A 19825-nucleotide genomic window follows, 5' to 3' on the forward strand; every position below is an offset into this window, starting at 1 on the left:
TTTCACAATTCCATGTGTCATTGGTGATAAATTGCTCGAAAAAGCTTTAATTGATTTAGGTGCTTCAATTAATCTAATGCCTTATTCTGCTTTTGAAGTACTAGAGGAAGATAAGCTCAACATCCATGTTCCAAGCACCAATCACATGTTCAATGTCATCCTTTCTACTCAAGTGAGAAGGCTACCTAATCCTAAATATGTGCCTCCTCCATCTAATCCACGTATTGAAGAGCGCTTAAAATTACTTTTGAAATCTACTCATGTGGGTAAAAAGAAAAGAATACGAAAGGGGTTGATTAGATGGCAAAGAGATTTGAAGAAACTTCATGTTCGGCACAAGGAGGCGATTGAGCCAAAACCTCCCAAATGACCACAGTATGTTGGAAGTCCGGCAAAAGACTTTAAACTTAGCGCTTCTTGAGAGGCAACCCAAGGTGAATAGAAGAAGTTTGTTGTCATCCTAATCGCTTCAAAGTGGAGTTTCTCTAGACTCAAACTTTATTTTATTATTATTATTATTATTATTATTATTATTATTATTATTATTTTTTTTTTTTTTTTTTGAGTTAGGGTTACATTTTTCCAACCAAGGTAATTAAGATTTTCTTATTGTTTCTCTTTGTTTTTCTTACTCTTTCTTTCTTTTATTTGTTTGTGTTTCTATTTTGTTGTTAAGTTTGGAAAGTGTTTTCAATTCATTAATGCACAATCAGGAATTGGGCGTGAATGCTTATTCTATTTCATAACATCTGATTACAAACACAATAGTGAAAATGCGTACATTAAATTCCTAATCACATGTTCTTTGTTGCATTCTGCGCCACCTGAGGCTTCTGCTAATTGCCTCTGTCTGTTCTTGCTTGTAGAATCTGCAGCAGCTCTACATGATCATCATTCCTTTTTTGCAGCATCTCTACATGCTGGTTGGCGCTGTAGAGCCGCTTCTGCAGGTCCGCCACCAGAGCTTTCAGGGCCGCCACTTCCTCACTCAGTGCCCCGCACTCCCGTGTTCTGGCCAGTAGGCGCATGCCCAAATTTGTGGCCGAGACCGCGTTGAGCACGGTTAGATTGTGGGACTCGTCCACTGCCATCTGGTCAGACCTCTGCGCCACATGCAGATGATCTGCAACTGTAAGTCTGCTGACAGTCATGCCCTCCGGCAATACTGCCCTACGCGGCACCACCTCAGAGAAGTTTGAGGCCGAGCCATGATGGTATGAGGAGTTTAGGAAGATAGGGTTTGGAGGAGCCCGTATCTGGGAATTTGGTGGTGCAAGCGACAACTCAAGGTTAAGGTCATCGATAAGCATATCTGGGGATGCCATTGATTTTTCTGTCTGGACTTTTTGATGGTTTTTCTTGAGTTTGCAGGATGAATGCAGGGTACTCCTTCTTTCAACCGAGAAGTGGTTTAAATAGCCATATGCTCATAAGGGAGCCGACACCACTTTGCATTTCCTGCGCAATTTGCGGTTGCGTCCGGTTAAAAGGGGAAGCATTTCTACTTTCGCTTTGCTTTCTTTTCCTCCCTGTTTTCTGGTGCATTATGTTTTGATTTCTTTTCAGTTTGTCGTTTTTGTTTTATTTCAGTTGGGGAAGTGTGATTTGTGTCTTTTTCGTTTGTCGCATTCCTTTTATTCCGGTTTGGGGAAGTGCGTTTTGTTTTTCTTCTTTGTCTTTTGCAACTTTCTTTTCTTTTTATTTCCGGAAACGAGAATTTTAAAATTTTAAAAAATAAAATAAAATACACGGAAAGGGCAAAGACAACCAGGCACACCACTAATACATTAGAAATTATTCTTTCACAGTGCTCGGTGTCTCGGCCATTGGACCTTTGAGTTTAGCCCTATGGCTATCCTCTTCCGGGGCTTCACGCACAGCCTCTTGGGGCTCATCACTCGAGCTCCCAAAGATCGCACTCTTAGCTTGAGCGTACCTACTCTCGCGATCTGTTTTCTTATGTTTACCCGGTTGGTCCAGGTCCTCCAGCTGCTTTCTCATGTCATGGGCGTAAACACTTACCATCTTTGAGAGATTTTGGTTCCCTTCCCGCAACGCCTCTAGCTAGTGTCGATTCACCTCCACTATCCTTGCCCTTTCCCTTTTTAAACTTTTAATAATACTCTGGCACTCTTCCACCATACTTCGCTCCGCCGCCAATTGACCTCTTAGCACCTCCACCTCATGGGACTTCGCAATTAGGCGATGACCCACACTTGCGACTGTTGCCGAGCTTTGCACGCTTAGTGCCAGAGCATCGCTCACGACCCGGTTGTCATCCCTTGATCCCAGCACCCGTATATCCTTGGGAGTTACTAGATTTCTAGCAACTCCAAGGGCAACATCGTTGTCCAGCAGTATCGAGTCATTCACTGTCACGTGCCCCCGTGCGGAGGCAAAGTAGGGCATCCACACTGGTGCCACTGCTTGGCCCCGAGTCTGAGTCGGTGGAGCTAGGTTGAGATCCAGCGAGAATGGGTAGGAAGAAGCCATTTGAACTTTCTTTTCTTTTGTTCTTTCTTTTCTCTGTTGTGTGTTTCTGCGTTTGTGTGTTTTTCCCCAACTCTTTCTCTTCTTCTTTTATAGTGTTAGTTTCTTTGTAACCCTAGACACTGCGCTTCTGCGTTTTGCGCGGCCCTTACGGCCTATCCCCTTAGGTCACCTCACCTGGTCCCCAACCCCTTTAATTACAGTTTCGCCTTTCAGCGCTTTTGAGAAACGAAAGTCGTCACGCCTTCCTATGAAGCCAATAATTCTGGCTTGGGGACGTGAGAGAGACCTCTGCTTGTCGACACGTCTCTCACTTTGTATCCCGTGACTCACAGGTGCCGAGACATCAGGGCCCATTTTTTCTATTTTTCTGAGTCCTCGCTCTTTGTGCTTCTGACTTGGTTTCTTTGTCTTATTACTTTCTTCGCTTTTGGGCTTTCGTTTGGGTTGGGCTTTCATTTTGGTTTGTGCGTTTCTTTGGGTTGGATTTCTGCGTGCGTAGGGCTATTGTTAGGGCTTACTGTTTAGTTTTGTTTGGTGTTATTTTGTTTTGTTTTGTTTTGCAACTGTGTTGTAATTGTTTTTCTTGTTTGTTCTTGTATTTACTTGATTTATTCCCTTTATTTCTTGTTATAACATTGTTGATGCCTAAATTCTTTAACATTGAGGACAATGTTTATTTCTAAGTTTGGGAAGGGATAGCAAGTCTTTTTCGTTTCACTTAAATTCTTACTTTCTTTTATTTTGTTTTCTTTTCTGTTTTGAGTCTTTTTGTTTTCAAGTCACTTTCCGGACATATATGATGAGATTGTGATGAATGTTTACATGACTTGATTGAAAATTTTGTATAAAAAAAAAAAAAAAAAAAATTTAAAAAAAAAATTTGTTATTCACTAAATGGCATCGTTCTAGCATGATATGTTTGAAACCCTCTACGCACTTGCCATTTGTTTCATAATTCTCTAGTTGAGGGACTTGCATGATCCAAAGAATTGTATCAAGCATGAATTAGACTTGTATAACCATATAATGTGAGCTTTGAGCCTTGTGCTTCAATTCATGAGTGTTATACACATATTCTTACTTTTCTTGTCATCTGAGTTGTTGTTTGATCTCATTATTCATTGATTTGGTTGAGCACTTAAAAGTCACTCATTCTTGTGCAATTTGATTACATGACATTTGAGAAATGATATTAAGGCCCTCTTTGGACTGTTTGTGCCTTTCAAGCTAACCTTATGCATGCTTAAGCATGATTTTCCATTGTAACCACTTTGAGCCTACATGTATGCCTTTTCTTTCAAGTAACCAATTATTACTTCTAGCCTTAGCCTGAAAAATAAGAATTTACCTTTCTAAGGAACTCGTGAGCTTTAATTTAGATGTGTTTTTCATGCTAAGTTTGGGAAGGGTTATTACACCAAATTGAAAAAAAAAAAAAAAAAAGAGTACTTCACTAAAAGGGTGAAAGAAAAGAGAAAAGTTGTGGTTAAGTGGCAATGGTTTCAAATGCAATTCCATGTTTCTTGGTTGTTCGAATGGAAGGTGAATCATAATTAGTGGAGGTATAAGGCTTTGTGGTCTATTTGATCACCAAAAAAAATGAGAGTGAAAATCTCAAGCGTGATGTTTCAAAGTCTTTGAGTCAACGATTGTATGCTCTTACATTGTGAGTTCCTTGGACTTTGTTGTATCCATATCCTTCATTTCTTACTCACCTTACACCCTTAGCCCCATTACAACCTATAATAAAGACCTAAATTGATCCTAAATGTCATGTGGTTGATTTGCACACATTTTTCAACTTTTAAGTGTTTAGCATCCTTCTTGAGATCGTATTCATGCATGTTTTTCATCTTGCTAATTTTGAGTTAAGTCCCTTATGGTTTAACTCTATTCTCATATTTACTATTGAGTGATGCATTGTACCCCTCTTCCGAGTGATTCATTTGTGAGAGGACAACTTTTGTGAGATTTGAAGTTACATTTGTGCTTGGTATGATTTTTGAAGTTGTGTGAAAACTGAAATTGGAGAATGAGTTCCATTTGGCCATCACACTACTACACTTTGAACATGTTGTGTTCTGAACTTTGCTGCCTTGTGAATAATGTCTAAACTGAGTTTTTCTTGTGAAAACTTTTAAGTCATTTGCATAAGTCGCTCTCTCTTTGGAAAGTGTTCGGAAAGTTTTGTTTCGAATCTTGTTTTAGTTTCTGTTTTGCTCGAGGACTAGCAAAAGATAAGTTTGGGAAGTTTGTTCGGTTCATTTTTACACATGATTTTTCATGTTATTCACCCACTATTTTGAGTTAGTTCTTGACATTTTATAGCTTTTTACTTCCTTTTTGTGTTTTCTTAGATTTTACCTTGGTTGGGATGAAAATGAGCTAAAAGTGCATTATTAGTTATAAATTCTGTTTTTGTTCATTTTCGTAGGTCAACTTCTTGGCCTGGGATCAACATGCTCTGGTGCTCGGATGAGGTCATGATCTTCATGAGACTTGTTCCAATGGATGTTAACTACAACATATCCAAATTTGAGCTCCATTGGACAAGTATTGCCTATCCAACCAATCCAGCATGTTACCACAGCTCTGGAAATCCGGATTTGGCCAGCTTTTACCTCCTTTGTGTCATCTTAATTTCTTGTTACCATAACTCTTGGTAACAAGGAATTACCTTTGTAAATGAGATATTTTCTGAAGCTTTTGGCATCTTTGTGAAGTCAAAGCTTCATCATGGCAAGGGGACAATGGGCAAAGGCTTTAGAGGAAAGAATGAGTTTTATATTAAAAGTGTGAGCTGGAAATGATGGGGAAAGGAGCAAAGGGAAGTGCAATCTGAAGTGGGAGAGGTTTTGAACGTGGGAAGCCAATTCATTCTATCATTCTACACAATTGAGAGCAGATTTTGGAGAGCTTGGAGCTAGGAGAAGCCAAGGTGCAGCCAAGCAAAGTGGAGAAGAAAGCTTCCACCATTGATGACCTTGAAGCTTTCATCATTTTCTCAAAATCTGTAAACTCTTTCTAATTTTATTTTGAATTTGTATTTGGAATAAGTATGAGCAACTAAACTCCATAGCTAGGGCTTAGGTTGAAGCCCTAAACATGATTACCTTATTGTTTTGATGCTTGAGTGTATGAATTTCTAGATATTGTTGATGAATTCCAATTCACCAAATTAATCTATCCTTGATGTGTGTTTTTCCTTGGTTGGCCATCTTTGAAAGCATGCTTCTTGAGATTGTTGGGATTATGTGTATCTTCATGTTATCCTAAGCAATAAATGGATGAAGTAAGAATCATCCATGTGAATTGGTTTCTTGAATACCTAATGTAAACACCATGCTATTAGGATTCTTGTGATGTTCATATTCTCTTTGAACTTAATGGGTTCTTCTTGTAATTGAATCGAAGTACGAACCATACCTAGGTTCGGTTATGGGGAGGGCACAAGTATTGTAGCACGAACCATGCACTTTACGTATATTAGAGAGGATCAATGCGTCTTGAGCCACGACCCATGGTCTTGATTGCGAACATTTTCATCAACATGTTTAGAGTTCATCATTTGAGTATTCATGAACATAGGTAGAATTGTTTAGGGTGGATTCCGAAACCCTAGTGTTTGTTACATTTTAATTTCACAATTTGATAATTCATCTCTGCTATTCTCATTTAAATTCAAAGTCCATTTACTTTCATGCAATAGAAATAGGTCACTTGAACCAAATCAAAACCCCCCCCCCCAATGTGTGTGTGAGTTGTGTGTTTGATACGTTGTGTGTCTTGTTTACTGAATTCTGTTTATTTTCGTAACTGTTTTGGACTTTTGGTCTATTTTGTGTTCTTCGTTTTTGTGTGCTGAATCCAACCGTATAAAGAACGTGAAATTTGGATAAACGGTTGGAAAGTTATAGGCAAAACACTGGACAGAGGTCGAAACTGGAAAAACAGAGAAACGAATCTGCCCAAAAACGACCGGTCGTTACTGTTCAGAGACCGGTCGCACATGAATCTGCCCAAAAACGACCGGCCGTCACTGTTCACGACCGGTCGTCACTGTTCACAGGTGATAAATGGGTGATAAAAGGGTGATAGAAAGTGCTGTTTGTGTTTCTCTTTAGTTTTCTTGTGTTGTTCCATTTCTTTTACACTTCTTTACTCATTTCTAGTTTCCATTTTGCATTTGTGCATTTGTGGTGTGTTAAATAAGTGTTCTTTACGTACTCAAATTAGAACTTATAGGAAGCCGACAAGTTCTTCGTGGGATCGACCCCGTACTTACATAATCTATACTTCGATAGATTCGTGCACTTGCGGGTATTTTTAATTGGTTGTTTGCACATTAATTTGTGTCCTTTTAGGAATGCAACATTGACGATCATTGGATTTTCTTCTTCACTTTCAATATCAATAACTACTTGCACACGCCACAACATCATTTTAAAAACAAAACAAACAAAAATTAAGAGTGTAATTGTTGATAAAATACTTATTAAGAAGTACATCTGTGTGCTACAAAAAAAATTATTTCATGCAAGCAGCCAAGTTAACGAAATAGATATGCAAAAAGTAATTAGACTATATATATGCAACTAACTATATGTGTGAATCTAGTTCCACTTTATCGGAATAGTAAAAAGAACAACCTACAGAAATCGAAAAAAAAAATTATAGCCTGCAACAATCGAAAACAGCATGCAGAAATTGGAAAAGAAAAAAAAGAAAAAAAAGAAAAAAAAGCGCTGTATAAAGTAAAGGATTGTTTGATTGATTTACCATTATCCATTTTTGTCTGAGGCTAGTCCTTTATTTTTTTGGGGTGGCGGGTGCTCCTTTTCTTCGGCTGCAAAAGTATTTTTTGAATGGTGGTGCAGATTCCAATGACAATTCACGTGTTAGGGTTACTTTTGCTTTGAAAGAAACAAAAAAAAAAGAAAAAGGAAGAGAGTAAACGGCGTTAACATTCGTACTAGATGAAAGCGCTCTCTCTCTAATAACAGCTGTGCCAGATGTCATTATTCTATTAATCCGTACTACCACCTATCACTGCCATGTGGTAGTACCGTATCACTGTATAATTTCTCGAAGGACAGAACCAATTAGCTGCGTGGTAGCTAGTTGTATTAATTTGTCTAAATACAATATTAGTTTATTTATTACAAGTTAAATTTGTGCATTTGTCGTGCTCTTTTAAATAATGAAAATAAAAAATTTACATGACAACTCAGCTAGAGTTTTAATTATTTTCTATATGTATTTTTATTTTTTATTTTTCAGTTGCTAATTGTCAGCTATCACCACTGTATTCGTGTAATTCCTTGTATGTCTTTTATGGTTTATGAATGACAATTTTAAGGGTTTACCAAGCTAACATGTACATATATAATATGTCCCTTGCCATTTTCTTATTTCATTAATAATCTCTTCATGTTCCTCTACCTTAGTTTTTAAAGGACAAAACACAGTATAATTAGAAAAAAGAATGTGATATATATATACCCCTTCTATTGAGGGATTTCTCAAATAATTTTATTTGAAGGCCGCCCTTTAAGGTACCCTACAATTTTTTTTTTCCAATGATCCAAACCATCTATTTTTCAAGTCTTCATTCACAGATCATCCTTACAAAAAATTAGACAAATCGGAAACCATTTAGACATCTAATTGTGTCCCACAAAATCAATGAACACGGTGCTTCAAGAAAGTACTAAAATTTTAATAATTTAATTGAGTAGTTAAATTTTCTATCAAAATTAAGGACAAATTGGAAAATTCATATAAAATATTTATTAGATAAATAAACTCAATTAAAAAAACAAAAAAAACAAGTCCCCCGATTTGAGCATGTGAGGAGGAGGGGGTGGCGATTTCATCAGATTCATCGTAATTTTTGTATGTTCCAATCTGATCACGAATTTCCAATTATTTATTTATTTATTAATCTTTTCATATTCTGCAAATTCGTCATGGATTTCATGAAGGTCTTCAATCAAAGGGTCCGAGAAATGTCCGCACCATTTATTAATTGGCTTCGAGACTTTGAACCATCTAGGATGGTTTGTGTTTATGGGTTGGTGAGTGTTGTGAATTTATTGCAAGCGCACAATCCGCACAAGTAATACAGTGATAAGTGAAGTGTCATTCCCACGAAGAGTGATTTAATTTACTAAGTACCAATTGTGATTAACCCAAGACTTTATTTGAACAATTGAATGATGAGATTTTGATTAATTAATTAACTAAAACAATGAATAAAAGCAAGCTTAGAAAAATAAAATAGTGAGATTCAAGTTATGAGAGCACTAGACCTTCCGATTTCACCATAGCCGATTCTACCCAATTCCCTTAGCATGTTAATCCTAATTATTCTCCGTGTTGACAGTTGATTTTCCCTATTTTATTTGATACTCCATCCCTGGTTACACCAAAAGTATCCTTATTACCAACCCACTCTATCCCTAGTGATGGAATTAAGATAATAAGAACCCATTAAACTCCTTGGAACCTGCAAAACAACCACATAAGTCATGACAAACATCCCTGTCTAATCATGTAACTCATGGCATCTATTACAAGAAGCAACCCCAAATTGGATATCCCTATCGTCAATTTAGCATCAAAACAATTAAATGTTGGCCAAACATTCAAAGCATTAAACATGGTAATAGATACTCAGCATGGAAAAATACTTGGAATTAACATTGACTAAAGTAATTGAGTATTCATGGCTAGGCTACATCGTAGCCCTAACAAAAAGAAATTAGTTCATGACAACTTTAATAAAAACCATGATAAACAGTGTCATAGGAAAGAAAAAACCAATTGAAGATTTGATCTCTGCACAACAGCAACTCTAGCTCCATGTCATCTTCTTTGTCTCTCTAAAACTCTCTCTCCTTTGAGTGTTTTGGCTATGAGTCTGAATATGTAGGAATTTTGATGGTAGATGATGGAGGGTGACGGATGGATGATGGGTAATGGATCCCTTTAACAATGACCTAAACTCCCTATTTATAAAACCCCTAGAAATCCTACCTAAGTTATAATTACAATTGTTATAAAAAATAGGATTCCTTCTAATATAAGGTCTTCTTTATTTCTTCTTGTTTGACTTGATAAGACTTGAACCATCTTGAACTAGGAAATTTGACAACATTCCTTGCAACAAAAGGAATGATTTGGCTTCTTTTTAATTAAACTCCAATCTTCATCTTCTTGCCCTTTTAAGCACACTTTCTCCTACAATTCCTTCACAAATCTCACAAAACCAATTAAAACAACCAATTTAATCCAAGAAAATTAACAAATAAATAAGCAAAGGAGGCATAAACTATATATAAAATATAAACTTATCAGTGAGGTAAAGGGATGTGCAGATTTAGGGAGAAAGGGGTGGCGTGCGGCTGGGTTTGGGTAGAAGGAGGTGGTGGCTAGGTAAAAGTCTTATTTGCCCCTAAAATATCTTTCACGTGCATGACATATGATCAATTTTGACGGAAAGGATTAGTGGTAATAACAATTCTTGGAGTTAAGGGACAAAAAATAAAGTCGGGTCTTATTTGAGAGACAATTGCTACATTTTTGCCAATCTATAAATATATGAAGAGTTTTTCTATTTAAACCCCGCACTTCTCTTTGTCCACCTCATATTCTAAGTTCACCCCAACTTCTAATTTAAATTTTCTCAATTTCTAAGAAAACCCCACTATCTTCCCAAACTACCCCTAAATACACACCCAGCTGAAAAAAAATTAAAAAAACTTATGAACCCCACACATCACATTCCACTATCTTGCCCCTTACCACTCTAAGTTCACCTCAACCTCAGAATTACAACAAGCCACTATTTGCATACCGTATTTAGGGTTTGTGAAGAGAAGATGAGAGTGTAGCAGGTTTCTTAGATTGAAAGAGAAATCTGGCAATAGAGTGTAGAGAAGTTCGTGTTTTTCTAAAACTTAATATGAAGAGTGGTTGGGTGTGTGTATAGATGTACTAGGTTTAAGTATTAAGTTGGATGACCTTTTTTGTCTTTTTACAGAATAATAAAACTTAAAAGCTTAATGATTTAAGTATTGAAGTGAACAAAGAAAAGTATGGGGTTTAAATAGAAAAACTCATATATAAAAGGCTGTTGTTTCAGAAATTTTCCTTGCAGAAGTTAGACTAGAGGACTCTCCACCGCCACGCCTTTTTTCTCCGTGCTTTCGCATTCTCAACAAACAAACAGTGATGCGAGTTTTGACTTCCACCAGTCGAATCTCACATAAATCTTCCAACTCACATCTTATTATTATTATTATTATTATTATTAACTAATATATCTGATGTTGATGACTTGGCGTATTTTAAACCAAGAGCCAAATCCATCTATAAAGAAAGACTCAAGCCTCGAGTCTTGAGATTCTTAATGGAAATGTAGTGGTTGGTAAGTGAGAACTTGAGATGATATTATTCCACCGTAGAATTTTCGTCCAAACGAGTACCTGGTCAAATTTGCTAGCTAGCTGCTGCTGCTTCATCATCATGTGTATATTAGCCAGCTTCAATTTCTGCCACTCAATCTCAAATGCCCCTTCTCTCTGCTCCACCCTGTGTAAATGAAAAATTGACTCACTCACTCAGTGTGTCACTGCTGTAAGCTAAGCTTCCATTCAGTTAAACTCTCTCTCTCTCTCTCTCTCTCTCTCTCTCTCTCTCTCTCTCTCTCTCCTTTTCTCTTTCCCTCTGAAATCAAATCAAACACATTCTCTCTTTCTCTGCAGGGTTTATCCACACTCGCTGTTGTACATTGAATATGGATAATTCTCTAACAATATAAGTTTGCAAAAGCCATCATTCACAACTTTGTGATATCATCCTTTACGAAGTAAGCTCCTTATTTTAAGAATAATGGCTGGCAGCGAAGTAGCTTTAGATGTGGAGAATTCGATAGTGAAAACTGAGAGGTTAGTAACTGTTTCACCTTGAGATGACTTAATTGCATTTCTTTTTTCCGTTCTTAAATCAGTTGTGTATTCAAACATTAGGACTTGTAAGTTGTATTGTATCCGCACTGGCTCTGGCATCTGCCCTTCAAATAAATTTTATGTATTGTGTCTGCGTTTAAATTAGCCTATGCAAATTTGCAAGAAAAATCTTACTATATCTTAGCTCTCACGATCTACATTCCTATATAAATATACAAGTTCGTGAAGAAACGCCTCTCACATTTCCTCGTACTCGAATCCCTCAATCCAAATGGACCCTTAACCTCGTTTCACTCGTATTGGAATACCCATACTGATACTGTCCCAAGTTGCGTCCCCTGTCAAGTTTGTTTGGACTGCTTTTGCTTTTGCTTTTGGTGGGGAAACGACCTACAATGGCCGTATATTTGTAGGACTTCATTCAAATTATACCATATATGATTTGGCTCTTTTTATGCTTCTTTATTCTGATGGCTGCAATTTGGACACATTTTGATGTTTGTTTTGCCATTTCAGATTGGTTATAGATCATTGGAAATCAATGACTACCAAGGGGAAATCTGCCCCAAAAGATAAAGGAAATAGATCGAGTAGAAAATGGTCAACAATATTAAAAGAAATTTTTGATCCACAGGGGAGATTCTATCCAATATGGATTAAGGTATTTGTAATATCATGTGTGTTTGCTGTCTCACTGGACCCTTTGTTCTTTTACATTCCGATCGTCAACGAGGATATGAAGTGCCTCATATTGGACAAAAATTTGAAGGCAATAGCTCTTTCCTTTAGATCATTAACAGATCGCTTCTACATAGTCGACATTATTTTTCAGATTTTAATTTCTTTACCTACACCTAAGTCGCCTGGGGACGCTAGGGTCACAAAAAAACACAAGGAAGCCCCTGTGAAAGGAAACAAACCAGTTAAGGATGCTTTGGTAATCGCTAACAGGATTTTTCGATCATACATTCTAGTTGACATTTTAGCTGCCCTTCCCATCCCACAGGTAAGAGAAGCTTTTATGGAGTAAATCATTTGCTTTCCCAATCTCTGCATTTGTTAACATTATATACATGGATAATAAATTCTGCTCTGTTATTGTTAAGATATAAAATAGTGTGGCTACACATAATACCACCACCACCACGCCAAGATTAAGCCAATTTGACACACGATAATCATGTTCATCAATTGGCTTAAGTAAACCTTTGCTATTCTTCCAGGTAGTAATCTTCATTTTCTTTTCAAAAACAAGGGCCTCAAGATCTTTGAAAACAAGGAAGCTCTTAAACTCTCTCCTTGTGCTGCAATATGTGCCACGGGTTCTTCGCATCTTCTTATTGTGCCATGAACGACATTTGGTTCCTAGAAATGCAGGCATATGGGTTAAAGGTGTTTTCAATTTCTTTCTCTACATCCTTGCTAGTCATGTAAGTTCCAATCTTATCTTAATATTTGTTTTAATGGCTTAATATAGTTGTGGTTTCAATTAATGATGTTTGGTTGGAGTTCGTGGTGAGGATCTAGGTTATTGTTAAATGAATGATTAACATACATGATCCAAAGATGATCGATGAGAATTATTATTGCTAATTTTGGTCCTTCAATAATGAAGTTACATTTTTCTATAATACTGAGGTGAATTTTCGCACTTGAGCTAGTTAACTAACTTGTGGCAGTTCTTTAGGTACTCGGAGCTCTATGGTATTTTTTGACTATTCAAAGAGAGACAGATTGCTGGCAATATGCTTGCAAAATTGAAAATGGATGTGAGCTGACTTCTTTCGATTGTGATGATCACCATACATTCAGAAATATCACGTTACTAAATGAGTTATGTCCTGTAAATCAACCAAATACAACCCTCTTTGATTTTGGTATATTTGCTGCTGCCCTTCAGTCTGGTATGTTGCGGTCAACAGATTTTCCACAAAAGTTCATGATTTGTTTTTGGTGGGGGCTGCGAAATCTGAGGTTTGCAATTACGTACCCTAACAATTATTTCTGGTTACCAATGAACATCTTGATTGCACTTTGTTGTCTTGTTTTGCTTTAGGTGGATCTGTGTTGTGTTTACATATCTTGATTATCTTATATATCAATGCGCAATTTCATTTTTGCAGTTCTCTTGGTCAAAACCTCCAGACCAGTACCTATGCATGGGAAAACCTCTTTGCTGTTTTTGTTTCTATAATTGGCTTGCTGTTATTCTTGTATCTCATTGGGAATTTGCAGGTTGGTCTTGAAATCTTCGTATGAATTTTGTTTCTAACATTACTTATCTGCCAATATATACTATAAATTCGAGGATTTAATCATGAACTTAACCAATAGCGACTCTTGTTCTGGAATATCTATATATACAGACGTATTTGCAGTTTGCAACTACAAGATCAGAAAAGCTTAGACAGAAGCTGAAAACGAAAGATCTAGAGATAGATTTGTGGCTATCTAGAAAGGGCCTTCCTAAGAATTTGAAGGAAGTGATCATGCAAGTCGTTCAACAAAAACTTGAACAAAATAAAGATGTTCAGGTAGAGAACATCCTCTCTGTTCTTCCATTGGAACATAGCAACTTTATCAGGCGTTATCTTCGTTTGGCTACACTTAAGAATGTAAGTAATTATTCCTTACTGTATATACATATATAGTCTCCTTTTATTAAGGGATTCCTCAAATAAGTTATTTGAGGGATACTCTTAAAGGTCCCGTACGGATTTTTTTTCAACTATCCAAACCATCGATTTTTTAAGTCTACATTGATAGATCATTCTTGCAAAAAATTAGACAAATCGGAAACTGTTTCGATATCCAATTGTATCCTACAAAATCAATGAACACGGTGCTTCAAAAAAGTACTAAAATTTCAATAATTCAATTGAGTGGTAAAATGATATTGGATTCAAGTGATTTTTTGTAGAGATGATCTTTGAATGAGTATCTATAAAATAGACGGTTTGGATTACTGAAATACAATATGGAGTGGGCCCTACAAACGTGTCTCCTCAAAAAAGCTTATTTGAGGGATCCCTCAACTGAAGGTCCCTATATATTATATATACACATACACATTGGATTTAATTAGTCATAACTCTGATGTATTAAATGTATCTATATAGGTTCGAATTCTTAAAGCTATGGATGAAAAACTGTTGAAAGCAATCTGTGAACATCTCATACCAATCAACTACAATGAGAACAAGGATATTATTGGAGAGGGGGACCAACTTGATAGGATGCTTTTCATCAGACAAGGCATTGTACGGACGTACAGAACAAATGGCAAAGGTGGAAAGATTGGTACTTCTAAGCTTCTGGAGAAGGGTGATTTGTATGGAGGAGAGCTTCTAAATTGGGCATCAAATCAAATTACGTCTCATACTGTCTTACCCATCTCGACCAGAAATGTCAAGTCTGTAAGCAAAGTTGAGGCCTTTACACTCATGGCCGGGGACTTGGAGTTGGTAATCACTAAATTCTGGTGGCATTTCACCAAGGACAAGGAGCTCAACCAATTTATCGAGCCTCAGTTGGAGCAGCTGAAGAAGCTCGCAATTTCTTCAATAGAAAGAGAAGTCCATCGCATTAATCAAGCAAAGATGAATAAGCAGCAGCATACACCCCCATTGGCTGGTGAAGGTAGTGGTGGTAGTAGCACCTGGAGACAAAGAGTAAATGTCAGCAAGCTCAGGGATCAGGTATCTTCCCCAAGGAGCCCCCTTGGTGCTCCATGTTAAGGAGATTCGACGGTGCACAAAAGCTCTTGAACCATCACGATTCACAAAATGTGAGATACTGAGTCCTAACACTTCAACTAGGACAAAACCAATCAGCTGATGATTAACATTGATTGATACTACTGTTGCTGTAGAAACTTTGATTAAACATTTGCAACCAATATATTATATACTAATTAATGAATACTGCATGCCCATCTCCCTCTTTCTGATAAATTCTTTCTTGATATTAGTAAAGATTAACTGAATCAGTAAAAATTAACTGGTCTTAAATTTGGGCTTCATCTATATCATTCCAGAATAATATTAATAATGAATGAGTTAAAAATTTGTAAGACAGGTGGAGTTATGGGAGTGATTGACTTTAACTCCCCAACAAAGCAAAAAACGAAAGATCAACTACCACAAGTTTTTATACATTGACGCACGCGACGAAGTTAATTGATTAAGATCTTAGCCAATCAGCAACTTACAAGTTTGATGATGCGGAATACGGTATTATTCAATTCCCACTATACTGGAATACAATTTTTATTTTCCAGTTGCTGATTTCTCAGCTGTTAACCTTGAAAAAAGTTAGCAACTAGCAAAAACTGTGCGTAAAGAAAACCCCGTCTCTCCCAATATCGTTTGTGTAAAAATAAAAAATAAAAACTACAAAGGCAATTAGGAAAAGACTAAGAACGGACAAGTCTATGGTTGGCAAAGAATTAACCAAGGAAGAAAATATTAAGAAAAGACTATATAGTTATCGCTGGTTCTTCGTCAACTACAAAGGCAAGTCTCTCATTTTATTTCCTAATTGGGTTAATGACTTAAATGGTCCCCAAACTATTGCCCCAAGTATCATTTTGGTCCACCAACTAAAATTTTCAATTCAAACGTCCTTAATTTTTTTATTTTGTACCAAGATGGTCCATCCATCAAAGTCTGTTTATTATTCCGTGAAATCGAGGGACAAAACTGTATTTTTAGGTGAGTATCCTCCTACGGCGTCGTTTGGGGTCGGAGGAGAATCCGAGGATGGAAACGACGAGCGGCGAGTCAAGCTTGGGGGCCAAGAAGAGCTCGTTCTGGAACTCGCGCTCGCCCTGGAGTGAGCTAGAGTCCATGAGCTTGATGGCGACATCTTGGCGGGTGTGGAGGCGGCGAAAGGTTGAAGGAGGTGACTGGTGCCGAGGGGTTGGGGTTGGGGAGCTGCAGGGGATGGGGATTGAGGGATTTGGTGCATCTTGAGCACCAAAACGACATAAAGACTGAAACTTTCTGAGTTGCTAACAATGAATCTCAAAAACTTTCTGAATTGCAACAATTTAGTGGTAGTTGGGAGGGAGGAGGAAGAAGAAGAAAATGGGAGTTTTGTGTTAGATTCTCAAAAAGTCGCATATACTCTTCAAAACTCAGTCACGTGGCCATCGCGTGATCAGAAGTCACGGAATCTGTAATGGATGGACCATCTTGGTACAAAATAAAAAGTTTAAGGACGTTTGAATTGAAAATTTTAGTTGGTGGACCAAAATGATACTGGGGCAATAGTTTGGGGACCATTTAGGTCATTAACCCTTCCTAATTATATTATTGCATGTTGAGTTGAGCTGATGCGTGCAGGTAAGTCTATAAAACTGAATCTAACAATGTTCTGTTCCATATTGGCTTCAAGCACAGCTTAATTTGGTTTTCAAATATTTGGAATATGTTTCGGTAATCTTATAGTACATCCAATTTCAATTTTGGCACATAACGATGAATACTAGTAGTGTGGAGGATCTGGAGCACCAGCAAATTCAACTAAGGTCTTATGGGTTTTAAAGCTACTTTTCCCACAATGGGGCTTTATGTAATTTGATTTATTTATTTATGGTATGAAAACAAGAACCATAATAGGTATTTGGAAGGGATTTAAAATAAAAGATTTGGATTTGAGAATAAAGCTAAATTTGCTTTGAACACAAGAACCACATTAAATTGATGGGCAATGGGTCTTTTTAATGTTTCTTTTCTTCATTCTTCTGACTACTCTGATGATGGGTGCAATTTTTTGTTTGTTTTTCCAGTCCAGTTAAAACGCGGATGTATGCCACAATGAAGAAAATACGTAATCCAGAGGGACAAACCGTCATATATGGAATAAGATATTTGTAACATCATGTGTGTTTGCTGTCTCACAGGACCCTTTGTTCTTTTCCCTACATTCTAATCATCGATCAGCAAAACAAGTGCCTTCAAATGGACACAGTGTTGCAGACTGTTGCTCTTCTTTTAAGATCACTCACGGACATCATTTTCTTGGTGCATTTCATATATGAAATCTGTGACGGTGTCAAAACTCAAAGGGAGAAAAATGAAAAAACCGCCGTATTAATTAATTTTATACGACTTACATTATCAGTGAACTGTTATCTTAGTTTTTATTTCTTTTAAGATTCATATCATGGATTTTGGTAGCCTAAGACGGTAGATCAACAAAATGACAAGAATTGCCAAAAACCAAACATCAATATCCAAAAAATTTGGTAGCCTACGATACACAAAAGCAAATAAGCATCAAAATCCAAAAAATTTGCCTCTATAATTTGACCACGGCGAGCTTTGAGAAAAGCAATTTTTTAAAGGTTGAGATGCATGTGTGTTTGTTTCTTTCAGATACACAAACATGTGTGCACATCAACATCCAAACTATTGCCTCCAGAAAGGTGAGAGAGAGCACAGGGCCAGAAGAAGTTGGAACGCTAAATGAAAACTGAAACTGAAAGAACGCGTGAAAAGCCACAAATTTATACAAAATATCTTCAAAAACCACGGCAGTCCTTATATAAATAAAAACGTCTAATAGCAACAAACCACGTCGGCGAAATCCCAAACGGCAACGTATTAAAAATGTACCACCTCAGAAAAATTAAATTACAGACGTGTAACTCAATAACCAAGTCAGTTGACTAAACCCAAGAGCCGTTGACTTTCAATTAACCACGACGGTCCACTAAAACAAGGTGGTGTAGTAGTAAATAGTGCCGTATTAAATAGTTTACCACGTCAGTAAAGGTAAATTACTGTCGTGTAACTCAATAACCACGTCAGTTTTCTAAAACTAAAGGTCGTTGACTTTTAAAAAACCACGATGGCTATCCATAAACAAGTAAACTTTCGTCATGTAAAATTTAAATAACCACGTCGGTTTTGGAATTCCAAAAGTCGTTTGGTTTTATTATTAACCACATCGGTTCCTACTTAGTTTCCATCGTTTTAACGACATACTAGGGCGGTTTTTAACAAAACCGTCGTGTTTTTGAACTTTGGGAAAATATATAAACTTTTTTTTCACCTGACCTAAAGTTTTACGTTCTCTCTCACCGATAAAATATCTCAGTTTCCCTCTCAGTTCCCAAAAGCGGCTTTGTAATCATCATCGTCTGAATCTCGTCATCGTCATCGTCTTCGTCCCTAAATCACCAAAGTTGACATCGGAAGGAAACTTTCTTTGCACGCCAAAGGTTTTTTCTCACTCTTTTTTTTTTTTCAATTTCATTTGAAGAGGTTTTTGAAAGAACGAGTCGGGAAACAAGACTCCGTTCAAAATGACGAAATCTTTCACTGGTTTGATTAAATTCATTAGTCCATCACTCTCACGACGTGTAATGACGACGGTTTTGTCTTGTTTACAACGTTAGAATTGATACACCACGACGGTATTTAAATCAATGTTGTTGCAAAAAGCATGACGGTGTTTAATAATCGTCGTGGTGTGATAATTAATACATCAGCGCAAGATAAAACTGTCATCTCGTGGAAGAGTGAACTGTGAGGTTTTTACTGTATCACCTCTTATTAAGACGACAGTTTTGTCTTGTTTGCGACGTTAGAATTGACACACCACGATGGTAAAAAGCACGACGGTGGTTAATAACCATCGTGGAGTGACATTTAATACATCGGCAACAAGATAAAACCGTCGTATCGTGGGAGAGAGAACTATGCGATTTTTCCTGTATCACCACTCAGTAAGACGACGATTTTGTCTTGTTTTTGACGTTTTAATTGATAAACCACGACAGTGTTTAGACTTAATAACCGTCGTCGTGTTACAATTAATACGACATGAATGAGATAAAACCGTCGTCTTATTTTCATACCTTCGTTGTAAAGAGAACTGTGTGGTTTCTTCTGTCACTCTAAATAAGACGATGGTGTTTTCTTGTTGTCGTCGTTTTATTTTTCGTACGACGACGGTGATGTTTTACAACCGTCGTCCTAAATTAAATATCACGGCGGTCTATTTTCGACGTCTTCTCTTTATTATTACATCGATCTGTTTAATGAACATTCATTGTTTCTCTTGCAGGTTTCATTAAACATGGTTTCGAAATCTCAAAGTAAGGAGGCTCAAGTGTCAAAAGGTCCTAGTAAGGACCTTGCAGTTTCAAAGGCTCAAATGGATGAAGCCAAATTAGTTCAAAGCAAGCCCGCGAAGAGGATGAGATTTACTTCAACCTCTAAGAAAGACCATAGCTCAGCCACATTTGATGAGGAGCCAAAATCGACTCGCGGTATAAACACAATGAGCTGTGTTGTGAAGAGGAAAATCTAGAAGATTAAGCCCGTGGTTGAGTACAATAAAATGGGCAG

General features: G+C 37.1%; 1 protein-coding gene across 4 annotated transcripts; it reads left to right on the forward strand.

Moving 5' to 3' along the window:
- The first annotated feature begins 10897 nt into the window (after positions 1–10897).
- LOC110763212 (cyclic nucleotide-gated ion channel 1-like) lies at positions 10898–15386 on the forward strand. 4 transcript variants are annotated; one of them, XM_088247466.1, is made up of 9 exons: positions 10898–11153; positions 11262–11444; positions 11982–12126; positions 12298–12471; positions 12689–12895; positions 13153–13439; positions 13589–13700; positions 13832–14080; positions 14585–15386. In XM_088247466.1, exons 2-9 carry the CDS (start codon positions 11389–11391, stop codon positions 15200–15202), a joined length of 1848 nt encoding a protein of 615 aa, XP_088103592.1. In that variant the 5' UTR covers positions 10898–11153; positions 11262–11388; the 3' UTR covers positions 15203–15386. The 4 variants fall into 4 exon arrangements, with proteins under 4 accessions (XP_088103592.1, XP_021821656.2, XP_021821657.2 ...); XM_021965964.2 differs by having other exon boundaries at positions 11982–12471; XM_021965965.2 differs by having other exon boundaries at positions 10898–11133; positions 11982–12471.
- Positions 15387–19825: the final 4439 nt, after the last annotated feature.

The sequence above is a fragment of the Prunus avium genome, chromosome 1 (genome assembly GCF_965620075.1).
Source record: "Prunus avium chromosome 1, drPruAviu1.hap1.1, whole genome shotgun sequence".
Lineage (NCBI taxonomy): Eukaryota > Viridiplantae > Streptophyta > Magnoliopsida > Rosales > Rosaceae > Prunus > Prunus avium.